This window comes from Cucurbita maxima, unplaced genomic scaffold (genome assembly GCF_002738345.1).
Source record: "Cucurbita maxima cultivar Rimu unplaced genomic scaffold, Cmax_1.0 Cma_Scf00027, whole genome shotgun sequence".
NCBI lineage: Eukaryota > Viridiplantae > Streptophyta > Magnoliopsida > Cucurbitales > Cucurbitaceae > Cucurbita > Cucurbita maxima.
The window spans coordinates 1712786-1725798 of NW_019272043.1; the positions used below are offsets into that span (position 1 = coordinate 1712786).

At 38.4% G+C, this 13013-nt stretch overlaps 2 protein-coding genes across 3 annotated transcripts; both read right to left on the reverse strand.

The window, feature by feature from the left end:
• Nucleotides 1-3736: 3736 nt before the first annotated feature.
• Nucleotides 3737-5992, reverse strand: LOC111499888 (probable mannitol dehydrogenase). Its single transcript, XM_023151607.1, has 4 exons — nucleotides 5857-5992; nucleotides 5411-5524; nucleotides 4821-5334; nucleotides 3737-4202 (listed from the first exon to the last, which is right to left on the reverse strand). Exons 1-4 carry the CDS (start codon nucleotides 5952-5954, stop codon nucleotides 3852-3854), a joined length of 1077 nt encoding a protein of 358 aa, XP_023007375.1. The 5' UTR covers nucleotides 5955-5992; the 3' UTR covers nucleotides 3737-3851.
• Nucleotides 5993-6395: 403 nt separating this feature from the next.
• LOC111499848 lies at nucleotides 6396-10950 on the reverse strand. 2 transcript variants are annotated; one of them, XR_002721016.1, is made up of 5 exons: nucleotides 10431-10950; nucleotides 8168-9656; nucleotides 6695-7918; nucleotides 6457-6652; nucleotides 6396-6420 (listed from the first exon to the last, which is right to left on the reverse strand). XR_002721016.1 is itself a non-coding variant. In XM_023151545.1 (3 exons), exons 1-3 carry the CDS (start codon nucleotides 10807-10809, stop codon nucleotides 6760-6762), a joined length of 3027 nt encoding a protein of 1008 aa, XP_023007313.1. In that variant the 5' UTR covers nucleotides 10810-10950; the 3' UTR covers nucleotides 6458-6759. The 2 variants fall into 2 exon arrangements, 1 of the variants encoding a protein (XP_023007313.1); XM_023151545.1 differs by lacking the exon at nucleotides 6396-6420 and having other exon boundaries at nucleotides 6458-7918.
• Nucleotides 10951-13013: the final 2063 nt, after the last annotated feature.

Consider the following 13013-nt stretch of genomic DNA (forward strand, 5'->3'; position numbering starts at 1 on the left):
AGGGAAAAAAAAAAAAAAAAAAAAGGAAGAGAAAAATTATTAATATATTTGAATTTTAAAAAAATTAAAAAAGTACTATTTCACTTAAAAAATTAAAAAAAATACTTTTATATGAAAATTTTTAATATTATCTATACAACATTTTAAAGTTATTAACGTAATCTTGAACGGTATATAGTTGTCAAATAGAAAAATCATGTTCAAGTTATAAATTAAATGGTCTAGTACATGAATAAGGTTTGATTGATGTCTTATACTAGTAATATTAGTGATACGGTTCACTTGTAATTGTTATAAATGATTTGATTAAATCGTTTATATGAAGACATGTGTGAGTAAGGGTATCCTATGCAATGAATTTGTATAAAATTGAACCACAAAATATTTAATCTCTTCTTATAAATCCATTAATTGAGAAGATTAATATTTCCTAAGATGATCATATTTGATTTGATTTTAATCTTAAATGAGTTATGAATTCCTGCTCGGAAGCGCTTGTCATTTGATTTGCATGGGGGATAATAGCTTTGGTAGTCGATTCAATATGCATAGGGCTAGAGGGTTGTGTGTTCATAAGCATAGGGTCACTTCCTCTAGAGCTGATGAGTGCGGATGCGCACCGTACGATGATGTGTGCGAATGCACACAAATGAGGGTGTTCATGAGGCGCATGACACTACGGGGTTCCACTGACCTCCAGACGTCGTTACAAATTAGCTTGACCAGAGGGTCCAGGGGGCGTGCGAGCGCCCCGGGGATTCACACTCGCACGTGTGAGTCGTGTGTAGGGAAGTACTACACATCCAGTTTGTCCGAGAGTGGAGGCCTCCCTTATGATGTTTAGAAATAGGTCCCTAAATCATGGATGAGCATGAGATATAAGTGGCAACTCTAGATATGTGGAAATTTAGGATCGTTATAGTATTTATAACGTGTAACGGCCCAGGCCCACCGCGCAGGCTTCCCCTCAAGGCTTTAAAACGCGGATAAGGGTGTTTCGTTCTCAAGGCTTTAAAACGCCTCTACTAGGGAGAGGTTTCCACACCCTTATAAAGGGTGTTTCGTTCTCCTCCCCCCTTCAGGGCCCAGCATCCTTGGGAGGACTCGTTCCTTTCTCCAATCGATGTGGGACCCCCGCCAAATCTACCCTCCTTTGGGTCACAGCGTCTGGCACACCGCCTCATGTCTACCCCTCCTTGGGAAACAACCTCCTCGTTGGCACATCGCCCGGTGTCTAGCTCTGATACCATTTGTAATGGCCCAGATCCACCGCTAGCAGATATTGTTCTCTTGGGCTTTCCCACAAGGCTTTAAAACGTGTCTACTAGTGAAAGGTTTCCACACCCTTATAAACGGTGTTTGTTCTGGGACATCACACATTTAATACAACCCCGCTTGCATCTTCCTTCATATCATATCATTTATCTTATCTTGCATGCATATGTCGGGATTGTATTTCATGCTAGTTCATCGTTTTGCATGTCAATCATATCATTCATGTCACACATATATCATAACATGTCAATCATATCATTCATGTCACACATATATTATATCATAACATTTCCATGATTTCAAATATACCCTATGCACATATCATAACTTTTCCATATTTCCAACATATCAATTCTCACTGTGTACATATCATACCGTATCATATATCACAACAGTTATATAATATAACCTGTGTATGCCTTCCACATATCACACCATAACATATCGTATCATAATATATCATAACAACTTATCACATATATCGTACCATAACATATATCATACATATTACAACATATATATATCCGTCGTTCACTTTTCATATCATAATCATATCCTTGTGTAAACACTTCATAGTCATATCGTTTCCTAAACTTGTCATAGCCTCATCGTCCTTATACACCTCATAGTTGTATCATTTCATGAACATACCTTAGTCATATATTTTCCTAAATGTATCCTAATCATATCGTTTTATCCATATATCATAATCATATCGTTTTCTATACATAGCATAACCATATCGTTTTGTCAATCTATTATATCCATATCGTTTTCCATACATAACCTAACCAAATCGTTTCATGAACATATCTTAGTCATATCGTTACATTACGTTTATCGCATCCTTCTTGTATCCTATTTCAAACGTATCATTGAACACATTATACTGTAAGAGTTATCATACCATTCACATATCAACATATACATATCCTATCATATCATAGTCATATCGATTCATAAACAATTTACACATATCAAATAAATGACAGATGCAAAACTACGGGACACGTTTCAACACACATCAAATATAACCATGCTAATAGTAAGGTCACCTACCTGAGCTTAGGCTGGTGTCACCAATTTATTTGTAATGAAAGTTTGATTATATATATATATATTATTAAGATCTCATTTTCTAATATTACTGTTATAGGGAAGATATTATTTTTGTTATATGAAAGATTTTGATGCACGTTACAATAAACAAAGCGACGTCGATCTGACCTTGTGAGGGCCAAGACAGCTGAGTGTCATAATGCGACTGAGGAGGACGGTGCCTCAACCAACACTCTATATTATGTGTGCATTGAAGAGAGGTGAGACATATGAAAGATAGGGAGAGCGAGTAGACATCAGTGTTAGAGATAGGCTTGTTGAAGGGTCGGGTAGGGCCTAGGTCTTAACCTCAAAATTTGAGGTTCCAGAGAAAATTTTGGTATGTGGTTCTGGAGTCAAGTCTGTCCATTCGAAATACGAAAGCTCGCAAAATGTGAAGTCAATTGGACACTGGACGACACTCCGCGACAACATATGACCATTTATCAAAATGACGTCTACCTAAGAAAGACGGAAAACGACTCAAAATGTACTATAAAAACCATGGTGCTAGCTCTCCACCACCCCTAGGCCTTATAGGCTAAGCAAGCTACCATGTGGCATATATGTGTGTCATAGTGAGAGTGAGAGTTGTGAGACGAGTGTCTTGAGTGGTTTCTTTTGAAATGAGTATTTCAAGAACAATGTCGAACGACGCGAGTCTGTCAACATTGGGCTCCAGTCCATGTGTCAAAGGTTGAATCATGCACTCATTATTCTGTAAGGAATTCATAAATGATATTACATGGACACGAGAGGGCCCAACGTCTTGATAGAATTTGGATGGATGGATTTTCAAGATGTCTACATTGATATTATGAAGACGTGGGCCCAATATCAATAGCATGACTAAGTGAGCAGTGATGGCGTCAAGACATATGGGTCATACTAATTGGGAGCCTAGATGATATTGGGATGCAACTTTGTGTTGAGAGACCTTGGCCCTGAGTAGAAGCAAGGTTGAGGCGCATGGCTTGGCCTAATGTAGAGGCAAGTTAGTTTGGTCGCAAATGATTGAAAATGCACGGGAAGGCACCGTGTGTGGCCGAATAATTTTGGATTCCACACAAGTTGTATATGGCAGGCAAAAACAAACCTCTCCTAAGGTTGGACAAAGTCACAAAACTAGGCGAAAAATGAATATGGGGCTTGGATTCTCCTCAAGCCTAGTCATAAGCGTGTCAAGATCACGATGTCACACGTTTAAAAATATACTACCGTGACACCCCCACCTCACCTTGTAGATATCTCTACCTATGGCTCAACTTTCTTTTTTTTGTGTGATCACTCTGTTTAGTTTATTAACCATATTAAACCTCCCATGCCACAAATACTATTAGGAGGTTCAAGAAAATTGTTCCACCAACAAAAGATGAACCACAAATAATATTATGAGCATAAAAACGTTTGAGTTCAGCATGATAGAGCAAAACATTACAAACGTGAGAGTAAAGGCATATTCACCAAAGATTTAGCATCTATTTGAAGGAGTTTCCAATGTCAATCACGAACCGATATCGAACATCGGCTTTCTCAAGGCGTTCGATGGCGGTGTTAATATCGTCCATACGAATCAGCTCAATCTCCGCTGTGATGTTATGTTTACCACAGAAATCCAACATCTCTTGTGTCTCTTTCAGCCCTCCAAAGTTGCTTCCACCAACCATCTTCCTACCGAATACTATCGAAGCAACTGGCAGTTCTAGTGGATTGTTAGGTAACCCCACAGTCACCAATTTTCCATTCAGCTTTAGCAGACCAAGCAATGGAGCAAGAGCATGGATAGCTGATACCGTGTCAATAATGTAATCCATCGTCCCCATCGCAGCCTGCACACAATCAACAACCATTATAAAGTTTTAAAACGCGCCTACTAAAACGCGTCTACTAAGGAGAGCTTTCCACACGCTTATAAAGTGTGTTTCGTTCTCCTCTCCAACTGATGTGGGATCTCACAATCCACCCCCTTCAGGGTCCAATGTCCTCCTAGCTAGCACTCGTTCTTTTCTCCAATCGATGTGGGACCCCACCAAATCCACTCCCTTCGGGACCTAACGTTCTTACTGGCAGACCACCTCGTGTCTACCCCCTTCAAGGAACAATGCTCGTGTCTACCCCCTTTGGGAAACAATGCTCGTGTCTACCCCCTTTGGGAAACAACGCTCGTGTCTACCCCCTTCAGGGAACAGCCTCCTTGCTAGCTCATCACTTGATGTCTAGCTCTGATACCATTTGTAATGACTCAAGCCTACTTCTAGCAGTATTGTTTTCTTTGGACTTTTCCTTTCGGGTTTACCCTCAAAGTTTTTAAAACACATTTGTTAAAGAGAGGTTTCCACACCCTAAGGGTGTTCCGTTCTCCTCCCCAACTGATGTGGGATCTCACATTAAGAGACTTAGTTAAGACTTCAACCAAACCCTAAACCCTTAGGCTTGAAACAACGAACCTTCAATTGTGCAGGATCACTCGAAACAACGAAAGCATCGGCACCAAGCCTGTTGATAGCTTCCTCCTTCTTTCTCGGAGACGTGCTAATGACAGTAACTTTCAATCCAAATGCCTTACCAAACTTAACAGCAACATGACCAAGCCCACCAAGTCCAACCACACCCAAATGCTTACCAGATTCAGTCATTCCATAGTATTTCATAGGGCTATAGATTGTGATTCCAGCGCACAGAAGTGGAGCTCCGGCATCAAGGGGTAAGTTGTCGGGAAATCGGAGAACGAAATGCTGATCGACGACGATGCTATCAGAATAACCACCGTAAGTCTTTGCTCCATCATATGAATGTCCGTTGTAAGTATATATCAACTTGGGGCAGTAATTCTCTAAGTTTTGTTCGCAGTTTTGGCAACTTTTGCAAGATCCAACTATGACACCTACCCCTACTTGATCGCCCACTTTGAATTTGTTCACATTGTTCCCAACAGAAGTCACAACACCAACAATCTCATGCCTGAAAAACATCAATCCCATATTTCATATCAAATTTTGCCACCACACCATGTTTTTATTGCTTTTTTGTAACGTACCCTGGGACTATTGGATAATCTGTGACACCCCAATCGTTCTTCAGCAGATGCAGATCTGAATGGCAAACCCCACAGTAAAGGACTTTGATACTCACATCATCGCCACCATTTTCTCTACCAAAACAAAATTAATAATGATTTAAAAGCACGAAAAGTGACTGAATAAGAGGTTAGGAATCAGACCCTGGTTAAACATCGGTTAGTGGTAAGTTTGGACTGTTATAAATGGTATATGAGCCAGACACCGGACGATGTGCAAGAGGAAGCTAAGCTCCAAAGGAGTGGACACAAGACGGTGTACTAGCAAGGACACTAGGTCCCGAAGGTGAGTGGATTGGGTGTCCCACATCGATTAGAGAAACAAACGAGTGTCAACAAAAATGTTGAGTGGATTGTAAGATCGCACGCCGAAAAACAAAATATTCATTAAAAGGGTGTTAAAATACCTTCGAGAGAAATGAAAGGGGGAGAGTAACCCAGAAGAATCCCGAGCAGCCCATCCGAAAGCCTTGTTTGGATGTTCATCTTGGGGTGATTTGGCCATTTGAGAGTGGTGAGTTGAGTGTAAAGTGGCATTGAGCCTAAATAGGCAATATTATGTATGTGGTTGGTTGGGAAGTGGATGGATTTCATCTAACACCCTTCAATGCCAACAAGTTGTTGGTGAGATATATTAATTCCATTCAATTTGCTTTCTCAAACCTTATCTCACTGCTACCCATTTCAGATCTATTATCTCCTCTCAATTAGTTATTAGTTATTGGTTGCCGGCATGTAGCAAAATTTATTCTCTCGACCTATTTAAATCTTTGTATCTATTTATTTTAATTTCTATTTGTAGATGTGTTAGTGTGATCCTTGGTATCAAAATATTTTGGATGTGACATTTGAGTACGTTGAAAGACTTAAGATACACGTTCACACTCACTAGTCGAAATTGACATTCAAATTTGAAAGTGGAATTATATTAATTGAAAATAAGTTATTAACTAATTCAACAAAATTTCCAACTACTTATAAAAAGAATATATATATAAACGCATCAATCCATCAACATACATCCGCAAAATGGAGAATGAATTTCAGTCCCTACCACAAATAAAAACTAATTTAAGAAAGCTTCAAATCTAAGCCTTCTAAACTAAGCTTACACACACTAAAATTACTTGTGAATTTGGAAACTTATGCTCTATACCATTTCTGAAATACCCAAAACTGTTTCCCTTTGAAAAAAATTGATGCATCGCTATGAATACTAATAATTATATATATATATATATATATATATATATAAATGTAGGAAGCTCAACATATCTCTTATCTCCTTCATGCTCGAGGTCGGAACCAAATCAGTCATGTACCCGGGACTTGCTCGATTTCTTCAAGGTACCCAAAATCCCATCAATCAGCTTTTCTTTGTCATTTTCATCCGTGTCTAAAACAAAAGAATAGTTCTTTTGATGTCTATGCTTTTGAGCAAAGCTTCCTGTATTTGCTTCATTTTTGGCTGTTAAACTAGAGACCTTCAAACTATTTTCAAAACAACCGTTCATCTCGTCGCTGTTTTCCGACTTGTTTTTGCTACTAATGTCTTCTTTGTTGCCATACCATGAATCAAGGATCTGTAGTAATGGGCTTTCTTCCTTATTTGTTTGTGGCTTTGCTTGCTCTGCTGATCTCTGTGTAGTAGGACAAGACTCTCCATCAGACTCTGTTGATGATTCATCCTCTAAAACCACAGGTTCATAACAAACTTTTGGTCGTTTTTCTGTTGCTTCTGCTGTTTCACTACTCGATGTCGATTCATCTTCGTTTCTGCTCCTGCAATCTGTGAATGCTGGACCTAATTCTTCCCATGTTGACTCAAAATCATCATCCTTTCGAGGCAGGTCAGATGATTCGTTATCAGAGTTTGCTACAACATGGGAAACCTTTGGGACCTTACCGGTGGGAACTATAAAAGTGGATTCTATTGTCACTCCAGGCATTATCTGTAGCAGGGATGCCAACTTTGGGTAACCAAGCTTCTGCAAGTCAAGATGATATCCGTACTTCTCAAGAAACAGTTTTCTGAAAGCCCCCATATTATATCCTTCTGGGTGTTCCCTCAAGATTGCGTCCACAAGATTTTGACAGTCGCATAATATTTCACTTCTTGTCCTCTCTGGAAACTTGCTTTTAGTCATAGTGGTAGAAATTCCAGCTTGAGGAATATTTTCATTTTTCTTATCTGAATCTGAATCATGTTCTGAAGATCCCTGTAAACTGGGCTGTGATACTTTGTTCATAAAGATTGATGTCAACCCATTTGCACGATGCAGGGGTTTCGTGCAAGAGCTTGTCTCAGCAGTAGAGAGAGTGACCTTAAAAGGATTTGTTTCAGAGGGGCATTCCACGAGCCATTTCTTATCTGATATTAACGATTCTATAAAGTCAAAGAGCTCGCTAGAGCTTAAGGATTTAAGAACCAAAGGTCCTCCCTCTAGCAGTTTCTGAGCCATCTCTGACCTGAAGCAAGTCAGCAGAAAACAAAATTACAAGTTGTAAATCCTATAATATCATACATACAAAGGTTTAAAAAAATTTAATTATATAACGTACAGTTGGAAGTAAATTGTAGCTCGATCAATTGTTTCAAAAGCTTGATCTATATTCGGGGGAAAGTCAACACAAGCCATATAATGGGCAGAAATCCAACAGTTTCAATTACTGAGAGTGCAAAAAATATGTGAAAACATAAAAAGAAATATATCAAACCTGGTTTTTGACTGCAAAATGAGCTCCACTCCTTTAGGTGTTTCAATAAAGGATTGCATGTCCTGCCAAAAAGAATTGCTGGAAAAAAGTCGATGTTTCCCACATTCATTTTTTAACTGGTTCTGTTCGCAACAGTGCTCGCTTTCTTTACCAGTCTCTGTATCATTTTCCCGAATCTTGAACCAATTTCTAATGCTACTAAGTGCTCCTGGCCTAGATCTTGATTTATCATCATATGCACTAGCAACTACAGCTGTTTTTTGAAGCTTAGCAGGCTCACGATCAGGTGAATTTGAAACTGGACGCACTGAATTAGCATCTTGACTCATTGGCTTTACAGTTTTTCCTTCACTTTTTGCTTCTCCAAGGTTCTGATTAGAATAATTCGTCACATGGCCACAACTTTTCTGCTTAGAAGCATCATCTGATGTGGAACATTTTTCAGAAATGTGATGACTTCCATTTTCAGAATTATGGTCTTTGCTACCTACAACAAACCTTCTCCATATTCTTCTAAAAAACCCCGTCTTGGCCTCAGAATGCTGTTCAATTGAAGGAATCACATTATTGTCAGCTTCAAATTTACTAGTCTGCTTTGAATCTTCCAGAACACGTGACTCAGAAACCGGCCATGTTGATGGTTCCCCTCCCATAGCTTCACCAGTAGACTTGACTAATTCATAAGATGGTTGCACCTTCTCTGGCCTGTCTTGAGCATTTAGTTCACTAGATCGAACGAGTGGTACACTCGTCGATTCTGGTGAGGAATCGTTATTGTTTAACTTTGCAATCAGATTACGATCCTGCTCTTCAGTGCCATCATTATCAGATGTACCTCTACTGGACTCAAATGGCTCTATGGTCCTTGGAGTGACAATTCGGACGATCAATTGGCCATCACCATTTGTTTGAAGCTTTAAAATATGTGGCATTGACAATAGAAAGCGTGAAAACTTTTTGTAACCATAATAGTCCCTATCTATAGATATTTTACTCTTTCCCAACTCTGATCGGAGATCTGTAATGGAGATTCCTTTTGGATATAATTTCAAAATGTAACGTATTTCCCTAATGACTGCCCTTGGAATGGAAAGAGGCTTAGGATCTGAACTGATCTCAGAAACCTCCTCGGATCGAATAGAAGATGCTTGCTCATTAACTGGAAATGGGTCTTCAAGAGGAACTTTATAATGGCCATACCAAGAACCATACGGTCCATCAGGTGGTTGATTAAAATGCCTTCCGACTAGATTTTCCCCTTTAATCAGAGCATTCCAATGCCACATGATGCTTGCAGCACTGCATAAAACACCAGGAGGACTTTCAGGGCTTGCTAGCAACACATTGTAGTTATTCATTCTTAAGCGGTGCAAAATGCTGGCGAAGTCCCTGTCACCAGAAATTAGAAAAAGATGTGCTGGTGGAGGATTTTGTGAAACCCAACACATGAGATCTACAAGAAGAGACCTATCAGCACTGTTTTTACCACCTACATTGGAAAAAATATTACAAGGTGAAGTTCTTCGATAAGTTTTACCAAGACAAACAAATTACAAATTCTTATGTAAATTGCTTTACATTAATCACTGATTCTAGAAAACTAGCCACTAAATCTGGATTGATTGATTTATGATTCTCTGAAGATTCCACAACACATAACTTGAATATTTACAGCAATCCATGCAACCATAATATGAAGCACTCAAGTGTAAGGTGATAACTACCTCAAGAACATGATGATTGATGGGTACAAGTATTCATATTATCCTTTGGCAAGGGAACAAGTTTTCTGTAAACGCCCCAGCTTATGTTGGATCATTACAAGCCTAAAGGGGAAATGTATGATTATATATGCTTAGGCAACGTACTTAACTTTATACAGACTTCTAATCAATTCGCTCATTCAGCATCCTAACGCAGCTTTCCACCACAAAATTGAGACACATAAATCAAGTATTAAATAGAATTTTTAACTACCTAAGCTACTAAGAGTATAGGTTACAGCATTTAAATCATACTAGAGAATATGAGAAGATAAGGAAACCACTCACACGCTCAAGAAAAATACAAAACTCCCAACGTCATACGACTAATATAGATTATTTTTCTAGTTCAAACAATAAATTTGGAGGAAAAATGGCGAAGTCTATGCAGTCCCGAAGAATCCTCAAATGAAATCTTTCTTCACAATGGAAATCGATTCTAATAATATATGAATATACATAAAAAGAACAAATGTGTTGCAACAAAAAAATAAAATAACCTTGAGGAATGTGGGTAAGGCTAATTCCAGTAGACGAGAGAGCCTCCTGGTTGGTCCTTGAGAGCTGCAAAATGTCACCGAAAGCAGTAATTTGAACCGGACCTTTGATACCATTGGCCCTGACAGCGGCAGTGATCAAATGGGCGACCTTAAACACGTTAACACCTGCAGGAATGTTGCAATTCTCGAAGTCCCACCAAACCGAAACCCTGACATATCGAGACTCTTCGTCGTAGCGCCTAGAAGAAGATGAGGAAGGGAAAGAGTAATTACTGGAAGAAAAAGAAGCTGAATGAGAAAAGTGAAGCAAGAGGGCGCGCGGTGGAGAAGAAGAACAGAGAGAAGAAAGCGAGAAAGTTGAGGAGGAGAAGAGCCTCATCCTAGGGTAATTGAGAATAACAACACAATGGTGGATTCAGGAATTAGGGTTTGAAAGAGAGAAGAAGCCATTCCATTGTCACTGTTGCAATTGGTACAGAGAGGGTTTAGACGGAAACGAGGAAGAAGAAGAAGATCTTAAACCCTACTGCACATGCCGGACACGTGAGAACAAGCTTTGAACAAGCCGAAATTTATAGGAATTTTTTTAAAAAAATAAGAAACCCAAAGCTGTAATGTAATTTTCAAATTATTAAAAATAAAATATTAGAATAATAATATAAAAAATATTTTACATCTAAAATACTGATTTTGTTTTTTGTTTTTTATTCTAGGAGTTCGGTACAAAACATGAACCTGAAAATATATGTCCAAGCCTTTGTGTGTTCTAAAGGACACCGTCTGAACCTACGTCCAAGGCTTCTTACGTTCCAAATAGTCTAGTCTGAAACCTGCATCTAAGACATCATAGTTACAAGTAATGTAGTCTGAAAACCTATGGCCAAGGCTTCATACGTTCCAGGGCATAGTCTAAATTCCTATGCTCAATGTCTCATACATTTCAAGCAGCGTGATTTGAAACTTGCATCCAAGACTTCTTACATCCCAAGTGATGCAGTTTGTAAACCTATATCCAAAGTTTCTTACGTTTTAAATGATGTAGTCTAAGTCATGAACATGTTGTCCCGTGAGAGGTGTAGGATTTTCTTGGATGTCTGAGTCTTAGGATCTTGATTCTTTATTTTTGAATGGCACCTAGCATTTTTCTTGTCTCGGTGGAATCAACTTACATTATTAGACCATTTGGAGGTCATTTGGTCCTTGAAATATACTAAAAGAACCTTAAGAGCATTTTGTCTATTTACCAGCTAAAACTTGATTCAACCTTCCAACCCCATCCAATGGTGTTCTAAAACTTTACATAATCCTTAAACATCATAAAATAAGGTCTCTTATAAAGTTTCACAACATTTTGAGGGCATTTGGGTCATGAACCAAATGTAGTTTACCATTGGGGCATTACGGTCATTTTGCATCGTTACTTGGTACCGCTAGTTATCCTTATCCAATTACCACTAAATTTCATGTATACCTTAATATGTCATATTATTCTAGGCATTAAAATTTCATGGACAATTGTGTTCATTTAGTGAGATATTTTAATGTTACTTAATTCTCGAGTAAAACGTTCGATTTAGGTCTTTTACTCACAATTCATGGTCTAGTACTTCCATATTCCTTTAGTTTCTACTTAACTTAAGGTTCATTTCAAATTCAATACGGTTTCTACGAATATTTATTAAAAAAATACTTAATTATCTACTTATCTCTTAGCCGTGTTCGGGGCCTCAGTTCTCGAGCTTCTTGTATCCAATTTACTACAAATTTTCTTTGACAGCTTCCTTAGTGAGGCTAGTTTCTAGAACTATTGAGAATGATGAGAACCGATCTAGAAGTGGATTAATTTTGAAAAGAACTGAAGAGTTAGTTTTCTGGATTGAAGTGGTTGGTTCCTTGGACAAAAAGAAGACACGCATTGCTGTTGAGAGCTTCGCGCCTAATACTCACCTTCTTGAAACCTTTACAAGTCATGATTCCTTCATGAAACAGAGATGGGTGAGTGAAGGAAGGATTGTGGAGTAAGTTCGGGGTCTCAAGAAATTTGTTTTCCTCGTTAAAGTTTAAACCTAAAAATCCATAATTGGGCGATCGATTTTAGAATTTTTTAGGGATTGATTTGTTCGAGCAATTCTAGATGTCTAACTCAAGCATATACTAGCAATGTCTAACTAAAACATCATCATCTAACTCGGGCATATGATTCATCAAGCAAAATCAACTTAAAAGTTCTTTAATGAACTTGTGGAATTTGAACCCATGCCCTTTCGAACCCGAACCTAAATTTGACACCTTAGACCAATCAACCAAATTGTCTACTCAAATATAACAAAATCTAACTAACACATCATCTAAGTAAGGAATATGATTCCTTTAAAAGCAAAATCAATTTCATGACTTAAATTTCTTTGATGACCAACTATGGGATTTGAAACCACCAAAGACTAAATCTAGCGCTCTAGACCACTCAACCAAATTGTCTTGTTATTATGTTTTTTTTTTCTTCTACGAATCTTTGGACATTCTAGATCAAATCATGACTCGGCCAAATTGCCTTTGGTTCCAGGTCAAGGTTTGTTGCTACCA